This window comes from Myxocyprinus asiaticus, chromosome 9, assembly GCF_019703515.2.
Source record: "Myxocyprinus asiaticus isolate MX2 ecotype Aquarium Trade chromosome 9, UBuf_Myxa_2, whole genome shotgun sequence".
NCBI lineage: Eukaryota > Metazoa > Chordata > Actinopteri > Cypriniformes > Catostomidae > Myxocyprinus > Myxocyprinus asiaticus.
Window position 1 is genome coordinate 15,205,662 of NC_059352.1, and position 17,276 is coordinate 15,222,937.

General features: G+C 35.6%; 1 protein-coding gene and 1 pseudogene across 2 annotated transcripts; both read right to left on the reverse strand.

Moving 5' to 3' along the window:
* LOC127446102 (sodium- and chloride-dependent GABA transporter 2-like) overlaps positions 1-17,276 on the reverse strand; it is a 498,776-nt pseudogene that overhangs the window by 102,631 nt on the left and 378,869 nt on the right.
* Positions 336-15,864, reverse strand: LOC127446095 (ectonucleoside triphosphate diphosphohydrolase 8-like). 2 transcript variants are annotated; one of them, XM_051706755.1, is made up of 10 exons: positions 15,734-15,864; positions 15,299-15,439; positions 14,307-14,424; positions 7,809-7,959; positions 7,470-7,629; positions 6,555-6,785; positions 5,303-5,569; positions 4,548-4,658; positions 1,178-1,312; positions 336-950 (listed from the first exon to the last, which is right to left on the reverse strand). In XM_051706755.1, exons 2-10 carry the CDS (start codon positions 15,422-15,424, stop codon positions 756-758), a joined length of 1,494 nt encoding a protein of 497 aa, XP_051562715.1. In that variant the 5' UTR covers positions 15,425-15,439; positions 15,734-15,864; the 3' UTR covers positions 336-755. The 2 variants fall into 2 exon arrangements, with proteins under 2 accessions (XP_051562715.1, XP_051562714.1); XM_051706754.1 differs by having other exon boundaries at positions 15,299-15,435; positions 15,734-15,794.

Genomic DNA, 17,276 nt, shown 5'->3' on the forward strand with positions numbered 1-17,276 from the left:
TCCCCAAAGGAGGGTTTTGTCAGAATTTGCTTGCTTTTGGGACAAATTTTATATTCAAACTATAGCTAATGACATACACACACATACATACAGTACACGCAAACAAAAACATAGGAACAAATATAAGCTGTTTATAGGCCTATATCATTGCTTAAGGTGGATGCAGTCTCTATATTTTATAAATATGTAAAGCACGATATTGTTTTCATTCTTTAAAATATCACACATAATCTTGTAACTATATTTTTATTTCATGTCTCTAAATGCTTTAAGCCCATCTGTAAGTGCTGAGTGGAAGTGAAATTTGAAAATGAATCCATACAAATAAAAGCAGATAAATGTGAACTATAACCTTTCAATTCTGAGTTTATTAATGGCAAAAACCTATGTAACTCAACTGCATAGATTATTAGTTAATACAGACTTAATCATTGAGGTATAACTAGTCAATGTTCAAAAAACAATAATAAATAACTTACTACTTAACCCACGTTTAAACGTAATTCTACCATAAAAGTCTACATTGTGCAATAAATGCTACAGAATGGTAGAAAAACAAGAAAAATAAATCTAATATTTTCTTCAGAACTATTCTTTATAAGCTCATTGTGAGCTCTTTGTGTAGAGAACATCACATATTACATTACAAACAATAGTCAAAAGAGCTGTTGGTGAAGAGATCTTTATGTCTGGTGTCTGAAATATCGTAGATAAACTTTTAAGTAAGCATGCACACACATGTGATGACACAGACCTTAATGCTTTGGATCACGGAGAAACAGGATGACTATAACAAGTAGACTGAGGAAGAGGGCACAGACAATAAAGAAAGTCTGAGCAGCCCATTGACTATGCGTCACCCCTGTTATTGCTCTGGACCGTTCAGAAGGAATCATATTGGTCAGGTTCAACATGTAGCCCAATGTCCAACCAACATCTGTGTCTGCAACCTGTAATTATTATAAGATTATACATCTTTCAAAATCCCCAATAATAGAAATGAATAGTGTCATAGTGATAATATGAGATATGAAATTAGTCATAATATAAATATAGTAATATAATTTTTGCATACAGTCTCTTAGCAGTACTGGTAAGGTGAATTGTGCCACTTTTTGATGCTGAAGAGTTGCCCAATTTACATGAATTTACCCTATAACTGCTGAGACTGTGTTACCTGTTTTTCAAAAGAGATTTGATCCCAGGTGTTATTGAACTTGAGTCCTTTCAGGAGAATAGTCATGATATACTGAGCAGAAGCACAATAATCTCTCAGATATTTTGCCTTAATGCCTGGATTTTGGGCAACAAGCTGCAGAAAGAAATAACCATATACATTTTAAGGATTTTAATGAAAATACCAGTACTGAATAGCATTAGTAAATATGGATTAAAATTCACTTTACTCATTCATATACTAATATCATGATTGACATGATCACTTTTCATCTCACCAGGTTTGTTAGCTTTTTACTAATATATATATATATATATATATATATATATAAATATATATATACACACACACACACAGTTGAAGTCAGAAGTTTACATACACCATAGCAAATCTGCAACCCATTTTTCACTTCTATATATACACATACACCGATCAGCCGCAGCATTAAAACCACCTGCCTAATATTGTCACAAGATGCTATTCTTCTCACCACAATTGTACAGAGTAGTTATCTGAGTTCCTGTAGACTTTGTCAGTTTGAACCAGTCTGACCATTCTCTGTTGACCTCTGTTGGTGCCAGATGGGCTGGTTTGAGTATTTCTGTAACTGCTGATCTCCTGGGATTTTCACACACAACAATCTCTAGAATTTACTCAGAATGGTGCCAAAAACAAAAAATCATCCAATGAGCGGCAGTTCTGTGAACAGAAATGCCTTGTTGATGAGAGAGGTCAACAGAGAATGGCTAGACTGGTCAAACTGACAAAGTCTACAGTAACTCAGATAACCACTCTGTACAATTGTGGTGAGAAGAATAGCATCTCAGAATAGTGGGTCGGCACTGCTTTGGTGGCACGAGGACCTACACAATATTAAGCAGGTGGTTTTAGTTTTGTGGCTGATCGGTGTATATATATATATACAGGTGCATCTCAATAAATTAGAATGTCGTGGAAAAGTTCATTTATTTCAGTAATTCAACTCAAATTGTGAAACTCGTGTATTAAATAAATTCAATGCACACAGACTGAAGTAGTTTAAGTCTTTGGTTCTTTTAATTGTGATGATTTTGGCTCACATTTAACAAAAACCCACCAATTCACTATCTCAAAAAATTAGAATATGGTGACATGCCAATCAGCTAATCAACTCAAAACACCTGCAAAGGTTTCCTGAGCCTTCAAAATGGTCTCTCAGTTTGGTTCACTAGGCTACACAATCATGGGGAGGACTGCTGATCTGACAGTTGTCCAGAAGACAATCATTGACACCCTTCACAAGGAGGGTAAGCCACAAACATTCATTGCCAAAGAAGCTGGCTGTTCACAGAGTGCTGTATCCAAGCATGTTAACAGAAAGTTGAGTGGAAGGAAAAAGTGTGGAAGAAAAAGATGCACAACCAACCGAGAGAACCGCAGCCTTATGAGAATTGTCAAGAAAAATCGATTCAAGAATTTGGGTGAACTTCACAAGGAATGGACTGAGGCTAGGGTCAAGGCATCAAGAGCCACCACACACAGACGTGTCAAGAAATTTGGCTACAGTTGTCGTATTCCTCTTGTTATGCCACTCCTGAACCACAGACAACGTCAGAGGCGTCTTACCTGGGCTGAGAAGAAGAACTGGACTGTTGCCCAGTGGTCCAAAGTCCTCTTTTCAGATGAGAGCAAGTTTTGTATTTCATTTGGAAACCAAGGTCCTAGAGTCTGGAGGAAGGGTGGAGAAGCTCATAGCCCAAGTTGCTTGAAGTCCAGTGTTAAATTTCCACAGTCTGTGATGATTTGGGGTGCAATGTCATCTGCTGGTGTTGGTCCATTGTGTTTTTGAAAACCAAAGTCACTGCACCCGTTTACCAAGAAATTTTGGAGCACTTCATGCTTCCTTCTGCTGACCAGCTTTTTAAAGATGCTGATTTCATTTTCCAGCAGGATTTGGCACCTGCCCACACTGCCAAAAGCACCAAAAGTTGGTTAAATGACCATGGTGTTGGTGTGCTTGACTGGCCAGCAAACTCACCAGACCTGAACCCCATAGAGAATCTGTGGGGTACTGTCAAGAGGAAAATGAGAAACAAGAGACCAAAAAATGCAGATGAGCTGAAGGCCACTGTCAAAGAAACCTGGGCTTCCATACCACCTCAGCAGTGCCACAAACTGATCACCTCCATGCCACGCCGAATTGAGGCAGTAATTAAAGCAAAAGGAGCCCCTACCAAGTATTGAGTACATATACAGTAAATGAACATACTTTCCAGAAGGCCAACAATTCACTAAAAATGTTTTTTTTATTGGTCTTATGATGTATTCTAATTTTTTGAGATAGTGAATTGGTGGGTTTTTGTTAAATGTGAGCCAAAATCATCACAATTGAAAGAACCAAAGACTTAAACTACTTCAGTCTGTGTGCATTGAATTTATTTAATATACGAGTTTCACAGTTTGAGTTGAATTACTGAAATAAATGAACTTTTCCACAACATTCTAATTTATTGAGATGCACCTGTATATATATATATATATATATATATATATAGTACTGTGCAAAAGTTTTAGGCACTGGTGAAAAATGTTGCATTGTAAGGATGTCTTCAAAAATAATGCCATAAATAGTAGCTGAAGATATACATAACTATCTTAAGATAAATGTTTTTGTGAAACATCTTATGTGCCAAAGATGTTTGCACAGTACTGTATATATTATATATATATATATATATATATATATATATATATATATATATATATATATATATATACACACACACACACACACACACACACTCTACAGGTCAAAAGTTTTGAAACACTTGACTGAAATGTTTCTCATGATTTAAAATATCTTCTGATCTGAAGGCATATGCTTAAATGTTTGAAATTAGTTTTGTAGACAAAAATATAATTGTGCCACAATATTAATTTATTTCATTATAAAACTAAAATTTAATTTAAAAAAAAGGTTTTGAAATTGATGACTTGGACCAAATAATAAAGAAAAGCAGCCAATAAGTGCCCAACATAGATGGGAACTCCTTCAATACTGTTTAAAAAGCATCCCAGGGTGATAACTCAAGAAGTCGGTTAAGAAAATGTCAGGAGTACATGTCTGCAAATTCTAGGCAAAGGGTGACTACTTTGAAGATGCTAAAATATAAGCTCACAGTTTTTATTTATTTTGGATTTTGTTTAGTCACAACATGTGACCTAAAATCATGAGAAACATTTCAGTCAAGTGAAATATAAACTTTTGACCGGTAGTGTTTGTATGTATGTATGTATGTATGTATATATATACATACATACATACATACACACACTGTATATGATTACATCTGAATCTGTATCTGAATTTCGAGTGTGCATGTGGACTCACAGTGTTCCAGGTTTTGTTGCAATGAGTGTCAATAGTAGAAAGAACCAGGTTTAGTGGCGCTTTTGGGGCAAGACCAAGGAAGTCAAATGTGTAGAAGTATGCCGAGAAAGCCTGAGATGGGCACAAAAACATAGCTATTATAGGTAATTTAAACACGCAAAATACAAATTAAAGTCTTAGTATGGGAAAACGTACAGTCAGATGGTCAATAATGCAAAATAAACCATGACAGGTTGATCAGGTCTTGAATCACCCTAATTTTTCTGGTTAATTTTCTGATAATGGCCGACTGACTACACATCCCAGTTATTACATGGATTCTTACCATAATTGGATAAGAAATATTTATTTGAGTTAAAATTATGTTATTATGCAAGAAGAAAGTGACAGCCAAGCGATATGACAGACATAATAGAGACATAATATAATGTACAAATATTTGACAGCAGAATGCTGTGATTGAAAAGAAAAAGCCGTTTAATAATTTAATTTAATTACTTTTTAGATAATATCAATATCATAATACGCATACACATCAATCACTGTTGCCTTTTTTCCCCCCCAAATCCATATAAGGTCATGCAAAACACATGATAGATACAGCAAAATATGTTTTGTATATGTTGTGCAATTGTATATCTTTACACAATATTTTTTTTAATTTAATTCCTTACAGTAAAACTACTGATAAAATGTAATACATCTATATTACTAGTAACTATTGAAGCTAATTTGATAACTAAAGCAACACTCACAAAGAATTCGCCATTAACAGGAGGCTGATAGACCCCATCGATACCACAGTCTGGAGAAAAGGTGCAGTCAGTTAGGTTAACGATTTTCTCCATTAGAGAAAGACAGAGGGAAGAATTGCTGATTCCAAGGAAGGTGATCTTTGCAGTAGGGTTAAAATTGTTTGGTGTGACCACACAAGGGGAGTTGTATAGGTCAGCCAATGTAAGAGTGAAGTTATATCCTTGGTGATAGCATGGATGATTGACAACCGATGATGCTCCAGCATTCTAGATGGTTTAAAGACATAATACATTCAATGTGAAAATGTATGTTAAACCTTCACTATTATTTCTGCAACAATCTCATATATGTACCAACAAACACATTAAAGGGATAGTTCACCCAAAAATTAAAATTCTCTCATAATTTATTCACCCTCATGCCATCCCAGATGTGTATTGACTTTCTTTCTTCTGCAAAACACAAACGAATATTTTTAGAAGAATATCTCAGCTCTGTTGGTCCAGACAATGCAAGTGAATGATGGCCAGAACTTTGAAGGTCCAAAAAGCATATAAAGGCAGCATAAAAATAGCCACTACAGTGGTTAAATCCATGTCTTCCGAAGCGATATGATAGGTGTGGGTGAGAAACCGATATATATTTAAGTCCTTTTTTACTATAAATCCCCACTGTCACCTCCACATTCTTCTTCTTTTGTTTTTGGAGATATGCACGTAGAATGCGTATCTACTGGGCAGGAAGGATAATTTATAGTAAAAAAGGACTTAAATATTGATCTGTTTCTCACCCATCATATCGCTTATTAAAGACATGGATTTAACCACAGGAGTCGTATGGATTATTTCTATGCTGCTTTATGTGCTTTTTGGAGCATTGTATGGGCCTACAGAGCTCATGTATTCTTCTAAAAATCTTAGTTTCTGTTCAGCAAAAAAAAAGAAAGTCATACACATCTGGGATGGCATGAGGGGGAGTAAATGATTAGAGAATTTTCATTTTTGGGTGAACTATCCCTTTAATCATACGTTTGAATGTGTATATGATTTCATTCAGCTTACATACAACACAAGTTTTTGTGCAGTTCTAGATCACAGCTCTTTATAATAAACTATTACTAGGCCAAACTATGTACAGTAGTTGATGTCTTGTATTTATAATCATATTTATACTGGCAGGCACTTTCTTTATCAGTTTAATGAGCATATATGATGTGATAAAAACTGGTATATTTGTATAACCAAAACCAACCTTGTGAAGCCAGGCCTGAAGCTTCTTCAATGCCTGGTCTTTGCCATAGCACTGGTAGCTGTGTGTGTACACCTCATACTTGTAGCCATAGAGCTGGAGATTAAAAGCTGATTCTGGGACACTCACTGGGTTTTTAGGGGAGAATGAGATCTGTGTTGATGCACCACCCAGATCTAGAGCTCCAAGGATCCGTCCTGCTTTTGGGTGGACCCACTTTCCCTCAAAAGTATGCTGCAAGGAAAACCATTAAGAGTTGCTGTTGACTGATTGAGTTCGCTTTGACAAAACAGCTTGAAAGATGAGACTGAAGATAGTATTACAGGTTCCATTGTTTCCATACTTCATTGACCTTTAACTTTCTGTTTAAATTTGGAAAACCATTTTTTTCAACATCTTACATAAAAATGCCTTGTACCTGTCATATCACTGTAATAGGCACACTGAGAAATTACCAGAATTTGGCAACAGTAGGTCGAATGTTCTTCAGCTGAAATCAGTCTGTACTTACTGAAATTCTAACCGCTACCATCAGTGGCCGATGCTGAAAGTGCTGTTAAACATATGGGCACATGTGAGCTCCGGTGTTTGGGTGAAATGTCCATAGAGTGACACCAAAAGCGAGTTGGAAAATTAGTTGTTTCTAAACCAAACCATCAGTGAAGTAAAAATTTTATCTTAGAGGGAAAATGCAACCTCTAATGTCTGATGTTAGCTGACTTCAGGTTGGCTGACGTGTCTTTGGAAGGCAGGGTTTTGTAGATATGTCGTATGGTTAAAGATATGGGGGTGGTCTAATTCGGTGGCAGTAGGGTTAGAAGAATTGTTCCAAACGGTTGGAATCACATAAAGCACCTTTAATAGCCAATCAATCATTATTCATCAATGTTTAATAATCAATAAAGCCACTGTATTCACCTTGATAAAGCTCTCAAAGAGGTAGTTGATTGTGATCCAGCCATAAGCCCCCTCCTCCATGCCAGTGAGTATTCTGGCCCCTCGGAAATCAAAAGGATAACTTTGGATAGTTTTGGCGACCTCAGCAAGAATAATGTCTGCTTGACTTTGGTTCTGTAAGCTGTAAAACCAAAGATAATTGTTTTTACAAAGTTACCCTTTCATGGTTTGGCAGACAAAGCACTACATAGATCAAGAAAATTAATATAATCCAGCACAAAAATCGATTCTGTAAATATGGCCAAATATTTTCCCATAACACTTTGACAAACCAGAGGTTGATGAGGACAGTACATTTACCTAAGAAGCCGCATGCCTGCGGTGGCACCTAGATACACAGGTGTGGCCCTCTGCTTTCCTGATGGTATTGCTGCCTTGGCAAACTCCAAGCATTTCTTAAGACTTTCTCCGGCACCTGGGGGGTTCTGGACATAGCTGGATATGCCATCACCTGTTTAAAATTAATGGAAAATATCAATGGTATGCATGGTAAAATTATATGTGTAGTAAATATATATATAACGATATATTATTTTTATTTATAAAATATTTTCTAATATATCAACTTGGCTAAACACAGACCTAAATAATAACATCAAAACAATAAATAAATAAATACAATATTTAAAATTATTTTTGATTTTAATCAAATACATGAAAATACATTATTAATTAAATGTTCACCAAATATTCACAAAAATTAGGTAATTCCATGGCTTTCCAATAATTTAATAGCATTCTTACAGTTTAAAGGCTATGTGTCAAAGAGCTAAAAAAAAAAAACAACAACACCTGATTTAGATATACAGAATACTAATATATATATATATATATAAACATTTGGACAATTAAAACTGGTACATTTGAATACACTTATACTTCTGGAACACCTTAACCTATGTCCCAGCAGTGGGGCCACTGCGGGCAGAAAATGTGGGCCCACAGTGGGCCAAAAGTGTGGGATGAGTGTGGGCTGCCCACACTAAGCAGAGTGGGCCCCCAGTGGGGCCCATTGTGGGCCCGCAACATGCCCACACTTTGGGCTGGGTCTGGGCTGTCCCACTGCGGGTTCAAAGTGTGGGCATGTTGCGGGCTCACAGTGGGCCCCACTGGGAGCCTACTCTGCTTAACCCTAACCCCAAAGCGCAGCCAGGTGTGCCCACAGGTTGTGTGGGCATACTGTGAGCATGGTATCTGGGCCACAGTACGCCCTGTGGGTGTGCTCAATGGGTCCTTAACAAATAATAAAATTTGTTTGGTCTTACTTTGTACCTGCAGAATAACACAGCATATGCAGAATAATTGCACTTGTTGAAAGTAGCAGTTATAAACTAACAGTCATATGTTTCAAATACTTGCATTTATTCACAGCCAGGAAAAAATGAAGAAAATATATATTTAAAATTGTGTACAAAACTGATCATGGATTAAATACTAAGTAAAATGCATTTTATAATACAGAACAATAACCATTTAGAACCACATTAGAAAACATTAAGTATAAATCAGTCCCCTCAGGGGCACCAGTGGATCTCTGCCATTTATCTTCTGGTCTTTCTGCTCCTTCCCCCATCCCTGTCTCTAGCATTGCGGAGCCACATTTTAATCACAGCTTCCACTTCAGATGCTGTGGCCCAGTTACTTTTTTTCACAAAATCTAAGTGAGAAAGAAAACAACAATTGAAAAGTAAATGTAAATGATGGACACTTTTCCGTTAATGCAACCTCTGGTTATAACTTTTAGTTCGTAGTAGTAACTCAGTTTAGTTCATCTTGTTTTTTGGTCAAAACCAAGCAAATGTCAGCTGTAAAAAAGGTCCAGCCTGGTTGAGCCACAGCCAAAAATATTCTGAATTTTGTTCCCCTTCTAAGGTCTTATCGCATATGTACATTACGTAATGTACCTATGACTGCTCTGCAGACCAGCATATCCCCAAAGGCCAACTTCTGGCCAGAGCAACGCTGGCACAATTTTTGAGCAAGTGGGGTGGTTAGCATGCGCACAAGGATGCTTCTTGTGTTGGCGGATGGGTTGAGACCCAACTGTTGCCAGATACTTTGCCTAAATTGAGGTAATAATATATTAGTGTATTCATATGACAGAAACAAACAGTAATGGGAAATGTAATAAACGTTTCCCATATGATGTCGTTTAAGTAGGCTATCAGCTGCATTTTGTGTCACTCCAGAAACTGGAACAATTTTATTCTAAAATATATTTTTGCTTTGTATTTGCTTAGTTTATATCCTCCCCACCATTACAGGTATGTGTGAATGAAAAGGTCCAACCAGATTAGGTCAGTTTTTTGAGTGTTAAAGTAACACCCATACTAATTTTAAACAGGGATGTTAATTTTAACTTTGATTGACCTAGTCCCAAATATTTGATGCTACAGATTAATACTTAAAATTTGAAACCTATTTTTCAGGTCCTTAAAATCTGAGCTATTGTGTTGCTATCTTTCATTATCCATATTTTATAAGAGATGCAAAACACATCCTCTTACAGAGTAATATTGAATAATAATTACTCTTCAGCCAATGGAAGATTATAAAATATTATATTATAAAACAGTTACTTGTATGTTTTGAGATTAATAGAAATATGAAATGACTGAAAAAATGAAGTGATCCATTTAAATATGAAACTAAAACCGCCAGCAGGTGGCGGCAATGAGTGAGTCATTGAATCATTAATTCAACCGATTCATTCAAACGCTGATTCATTCAGTAGTTATTAGAAACATTTTACTTGTAAGAAGATGAAGAATCCAGCCGCGACACTGCTGAAGCATCTGTTGTTTTTTTATGTGAAAATGGTTGAGAGGTAAGCATTTATTTTATTATTACGGTTTAGTGTTTATTGTATTATTAGATGGACGATGTCTAGTTATGTAACACTTCTACTGCGACTGGTGGGTGTAGGTTTTGAGGTTCTCCCAACTAAACACGATATAAATCGTGACACTTTTCGCATTAAGACGGTTACAAACAGATGAGAACTGAAGCGTCTAGTGAAACACAGTGAAGGTCAGTTTAATTCCATAAAACATTTAGAGTTTATAGTATGACTTGTATAATACAAACATTAGACATATATACCTACCTTGAATTTTTACACAGGTAATGGTCAATGACCGATGGTCAGTTTATATTTTCCTAATATACAAAACTAATATACAAATACAAACCTAACACTTAATAACTATTACTAATACTAACACATTAACTGCAATTACTCAAATACTAAAGCGAACTGCACAATAAATATTAAAAACTTATAACTAAAAACGAACAAATTATTATCAGTAAAGCACAATGGATTTCCAGTCAGCTGTTTAATGGATTTAACAATAGGGCGCGAGACAATCACTTTGAAATTCGCGCCAAACTCATTGAGTGACAGTTTGGCTCGTGGCCAGTTCTGTATATTTTGTAATGGACCTTTTTCACATACTGTGACGCATTTCCACAATTAACATAAATCTGGCAAAGTTTTATATTTTTATTGTTAAAGAAAATTTACATTTATAATTGTACTTATATTGCCCTGGTATTAAATAAATAAATAAATAAAACACTTACGTTGCTGAGGGAGTGACTGTAAATTTGACATCTTTATCTCTTCTGACTGCCTTAATCCATCTCTTTATATGCTGAAATTATTATTTCTGTTTTATTCTGAAATCAGTATATCATTATTATTTTATTGTATTGTATGGACATCCATTGTAAGAAATAAAAACAGAAAAATAAATAAATTGCCATATAATTTAATATATTTTTCTCTTAGCTTGTGGAGTAAATTGCAGTGCAAAATTAATATTTGTACCTCTATGGAATACTTCACTATACTTGTGCATTCCAAACCTGGACGTTTTAAAAGGGTCTGTGGTCTCCAACAGCAAAAAACAAAAAAACAAATCCACTATTGTGTTTACATGACTTTCCAAAAGAGGAAAAAAATATAGAGAGATGGATTACATCAGTCAGAAGAGAGAAAGATGTTAAATTTACAATCACTCCATCGGCAGCTGTATTAGAAACCTCTTTGCAGCAGTGTTGACTTTATATACATATATATTATTGTTTTGACTAGAATAGTAATATAACTTTACATTCATTAAAACAGAAATAAACTATAAATTCAAATGAATATATATATATATATATATATATATATATATATATATATATATATATATATATATATATATATGAATATATATATAAAAATATAAAAAAACTTAACGGTTTTTACAAACTTTACTAGATTTGTTCATTGTTTACAATCTCATACATTAAAATGTCTTACCTCTTTCCTGATCTCTTCTAGTGGCAAATTGGAAAGGCTCTTCAGCTCAGCAAGATAGGTCTGTTCTCTGCAGTCCGTGGACGTCGACATATGTTGCAGCATCCAGTGTTTTTGATGTGGAAATGGTTGAGAGGTAAGCATTTAATATCTAAAGAGCAGCAAAGTGAAATCAGCATTTTGATATTTCCAATATGCTGCTAATTCTTTATTCCCCTTGGATGGTGTTGCAGTTGCTCACCAAGGCTCTCTTAAATTAAAATGGACACACTCCATCACTGACATCCCTAACTCCCACTGTTTTAAGTAGTCTGGGAGTTTTCAGCAATATTGATTTTTTTTATTTTTTATTCTACCCTGGAGATCAGTGACATTTATTCTTAATGAGGTGTTTTGTTGCCCACTCTTGTAGAAACGCTGTGCGTGAAGCTGGAGCTCAGGCTCCAAACTGCAGTCCTCCACTCTTGACTCATTGTTCTCCAAATGTTCCCCAGTGTTATTGTTCTTCCTTCTATTGTTCCAATTTAATAAAACTATTTGCCCAGTTATTTCTCTCATTGTTCCTGTTGTAACATAATGGTTTGTTCTGTTGTTCCATATGTTCCTGTAGCTTAATCAGTAGAGTGAGGCATTAGCAACACCGGAATCATTGGTTCAATTCCCAGGGAATGCATGAACTTGATCAAATATATACCTTGAATGCAATGTGAGTCGCTTTTGACTGCCAAATGCATAAATGTTAATGTAATAAAATAGTTTGTCCTGTTATTTATTCCATTGGTTCCTGTTTTGATAAAACTTTTTGCCCTGTTGTATAATGGAAGTAGTATTTTTTTGTCTTGCCCAAAAGATTACAGGCCAACAATGCTTTTTGTTGTTTACCATTGCATATTTATATAATGTCTTACCTGACTGCCTATCATCTTTTCCAGTGAGCAGAGTACATGACTGTTTCGCTACTCCATTCATGTAGTGCAGCTGTTTGGCCACTATTATGTTGTCCCAATTTTCATAGTGATTATCACTGTCTTATGCAGTGTTTGCTCACCACTGTTACTTTCAGAGATAGGGCAGTACAGTGTTTGGTACTAAACATACAGTCTTACAACTGATCCTGCTCATGCTACAATTATCAAATGACAAAATTCATGATTGTGCACTGTAAAATTTTGTCAAGTGTAAAATACTGCTTAAACACAGCATGATTGAGCACATGTGGGTACAGACATTTGTCAGGTGATATCTTTGTGTGATATTGATAATGCGCTTAAACATGCTTGTAAATGCTGTTTGAAAGTGGTTCCTCCACTGCACATTCCCTAATCTAACAGACCTGATTCAACTCATTAGCTGACTAGTAAATTGCTTCAAGACCTGAAATGGGTGTTTAATTTAAGGTAGACAATTCAGTGTTTGGGGGCCTTCCAGGAAAATAGTAAGGAAACACTAAAAACATTGCATGAATGTCCTCTACTGCCTGATTATGGCAATATTTTTCAGGCTTGCCCTGCCCACACTGTCCCACAGTAAACCCATACTTGCCCATGGTGGGCCCACACGGGCATGTTTGCTGGGGTAAGGAATAATTCAGAATCGCCAAGGTGCGTGTCGCCATAATCCTGTTGTAAACCTTAATAACTTGTTCATCCCCACTGAGATGCAGGAGTGCGCTGACATGACGACTCTGTTTTTCTCTCACGAGTATGTTTTGGCATTAAGTGTGTGCGTTACACGTATAATGTGTGTCCACGAGTGTGTGTGCATGTGCGTGCGTATGAGTGTGTGTGTGTGTGTGTGGGCAGGTTTAAGTGGTTTGATAACTTTTTTAGGTTACAAACTGGTAATTACAAGGGTATTATGCTTAAATGTGTTTTATGAGGACATTTCTAGTGTCCCCATAATTCAAATCACTTAAAAAAAAAAAAACATACTAAACGATGTTTTATTGAAAATGTAAAAATGCAGAAAGTTTTTGGTGAGGGTTAGGTTTAGGGTATAGAATCTATAGTTCGTACAGTATAAAAATCATTATGTCTATGGAGAGTCCTCATAATGATAGCTGCACCAACATATGTGTGTGTGTGTGTGTGTGTGTAAGTGCGGGGAAGACGAGGGAGCGCGAGGGCTCTTTTTAACCGAAATTTAAATAAATTTAGGATATTTTAGACATTGTTTGACATTCTTAACCGATTTACTTTAACCAATGTCTTTGTTTTAACTGGTTATTTTGTTGTGGTAGCCTGTAGAGCTCTTTAAAATAACTGAAATAATTTGGTGAAGTGATATGTAACCGTAATGCGGTCAAGACCTGGAACTACTTTATAGCCGTGCGTTTCCTTGAAAAATAATTGCACACTTTAGAACTTCTGTCAACCAATCAGAATCAAGCATTCAACAGACCCGTGGTATAATAATTTCCATGCAAGTGTATGATGTTCTAGCCCCAATGAAAAGAGAGCTGTTACATTTTATAGCACTTTACTCACCATCCACGTCACAGCTCAGACTCTGAGAGACTACTCCTGTATTATTCTCTTTGCTCCCAAGCCACTGGTACAGGAAGAGGGCCGTGTGAGTGGAGCCGGCATCAAACACAATCCCATACTGAGGAAGTCAGACAAAGACTTTTACATTAACGGGAAAAATGTACTCATGGGGTGTAACTGCTTTCCTAGCACTGAGCCCAAAATATTTTGACACTATCACAATCATGTTGAATTGATGTAAAATAGTTGTGTGTTTAGAACGAAACCAAAATTTCCAATATAATATATATATATATATATATATATATATATATATATATATATATATATACAGTATATATTTATATATATTTGTGAATGTTAACATAATGATAATTATATAATTTATAACATTATAAATGAACAAAGAATAAATGAATTATTTATTAACATTATCCAGTATTAATACATGTTGTTAAAGTATGAACTATATTTTGAATGAACTATAGTGAATGGTGCAGGTTCAGATATCATGTGCCGATCCTATTTTCCAAACGTTTTCCCTTCACTTTCCTGTCCCTTGCCTGATGAATATAATAATTGCAAAAACAGCTAATAAATAATTTTTTTAAGGTTGACCAGTATGACTTTCTAAAAGTTGAACATGTCCCTATAGAGATTGAACAAAAATTACTTGAAAACTTTTTTTTTTTTAACGTTTTAACGTCCAAAATATGCCGAATTGTAGGAATGGCTAGTCACGCTTAAGTGTCATAAGTTGCTGCCAACCTGTATTTAGAATGATAACATCTGATAAAGCAAAATAAACACACTGACAACTGTCAGTGCCAGCAGATATGAAAGTTAACTTGGCATGAGTTTGTGGTATTTTTCTGGTAAATTCTTCCTGGTGGGGCTAAATGCAAATGTCCCACAAATACAACATATGATAACTTACTCCTCATAGTACTGCATGAAACCACATCTTAACTGACAGTTGAACATCTTTGCACCTGTGTTGAGTATGGCTGATCCAAAGTCTGATGATTAGCAAGAGAGAGAATCAGAGCGATGATGGTTGTACAGGAAACAGCAGCAAATGCAGCGCCCAGCATTAAAGGCTTCATCTGAACTCCCATGTCTGTGATATCTGTCTAAAAATAAAACAAATAGAAGCACAACAGGTACTACAAAGTTGAAACTCACATGCCAAAGAGCTGACAATGGCAGTCAAATAGTGAAATCCGGGTTCAGACACATTCATTTTTCATTGCTTTGTTTGTCTTTGTTTTGACTTTACAAGCCAATTCAAGTCTTCAAGTTAAAGTTTAAGAGAGTTAATGATTAACCCAGAGCTTCCAGTGGTCAATGTTATTTTAATGCTGATTGGAGGGTAGATATGCATAACATAACAGATCAGAAAGCAAGCATATTACCCTCTTCCTTACCCTGTTTTGTAGAACTCTCTCTATGAACACACTTCAGCTCCAACATGCCAGAAAATGAAGACCGGTGAAACCACACAACGTAGATACCTCCACACCTTTACTCCAGTCAAGGCTTCTGGGAACTGAAGTTATACTCCCACTTCCCCAGTATATATTCAGAGCATTGCACGCATATGCACACACACGCACACACACACACACATAACACACATAACACAGTCACTCACTTTTCTTCTTTCACACACATAGATATGTTCTAATGCACACAAAACACACACCCTGGCATACAACTACAAAGTTTCACTGGGCTTAATATTCTTTCTAATTTATATTTTATATATATATATATATATATATATATATATATATATATATATATATATATATATATATTCATACTCCTGTCACAAGTTGAATCATTTCCAGGATGTATTTTTTAAAGGAATTTGACAGGATGTCCTCCAGTATCTGGGCACTGACAGACAGCCTTATCTTAATAAAACCGAAACCATAAACTAACCTTAATGACTAATAATGACTGTTACTTAATAACTAATCTCTCTGTGACTCTCTTGTGTTGAAAGTCCTTGGCTTAACATTGTAGTTAGTGCTTATCACAAATCTATACAGATGGATTTCAGTAAAACTTCTCTTTTTTACCATTTGTAAAAGAAGTAGAATGAACCTTATTGGGTGAAACCTACATTACAATGTTCTGAAATCTGAAAAAGGTCTGAAAACAGAAAATTATCTTTGAGTGAAATTTCAGTCCAGACAGGCCTTATGAGCAACTTTTACCTTAGTTTATAATCTTTAAATGACATGAAAAAATACTTGAAAATGAATAAGACTGAATGGTTGTACTATAGCATGTACTGACTCTTTCTGATTATTTCTATAGCAATGTCCTATTAGATTTGGAAAATGTGTGCAAAACACTCTCAAGTGTCCCTGTAGCTTAATCACCTTAGCATCCTGATTGAGGTTTTAGGTTTTGCAGGTAACCGTGCACTTCCACACAAAGAAAACTCTAATTGCTCACGGACACGCTCAATTATAAATTAGCAAGAAAAAAAGCCAAGGTTCAGTTAGGACGTATCATAAATCACCACATAAGTCTTACATGAATACCTTCCACCTACTACTGTCCTAACTGTTGTTCCCAATCACGCAATCACACCTGTTGCTCATACACTTTCACACACATGCAAACATATGCACACATGTACTTACATTGCAATCATGTGTTCATGTATCGATGTTTTGAACATTTGAGCCTGTAGACAATAGTGATAAATCGTAGCAGGAATTAGTAAGTGCCATAGTTTGATAATCCTGTGGGGACCATGACATTGTCTAAACATAATGCTCAGTTCTCTCTGAGTAGCAAAATCATCTCAAAATCAGCAAGGCAGGTTTATTTCTATAGCACATTTCATACACAATGGCAATTCAAAGTGCTTTATATAGAAATGATAAAGAAAATACAAGATAAAATACATTTTAAAACCAAAGTGTTAAAGCCTAGTGTTTCTAATTATCG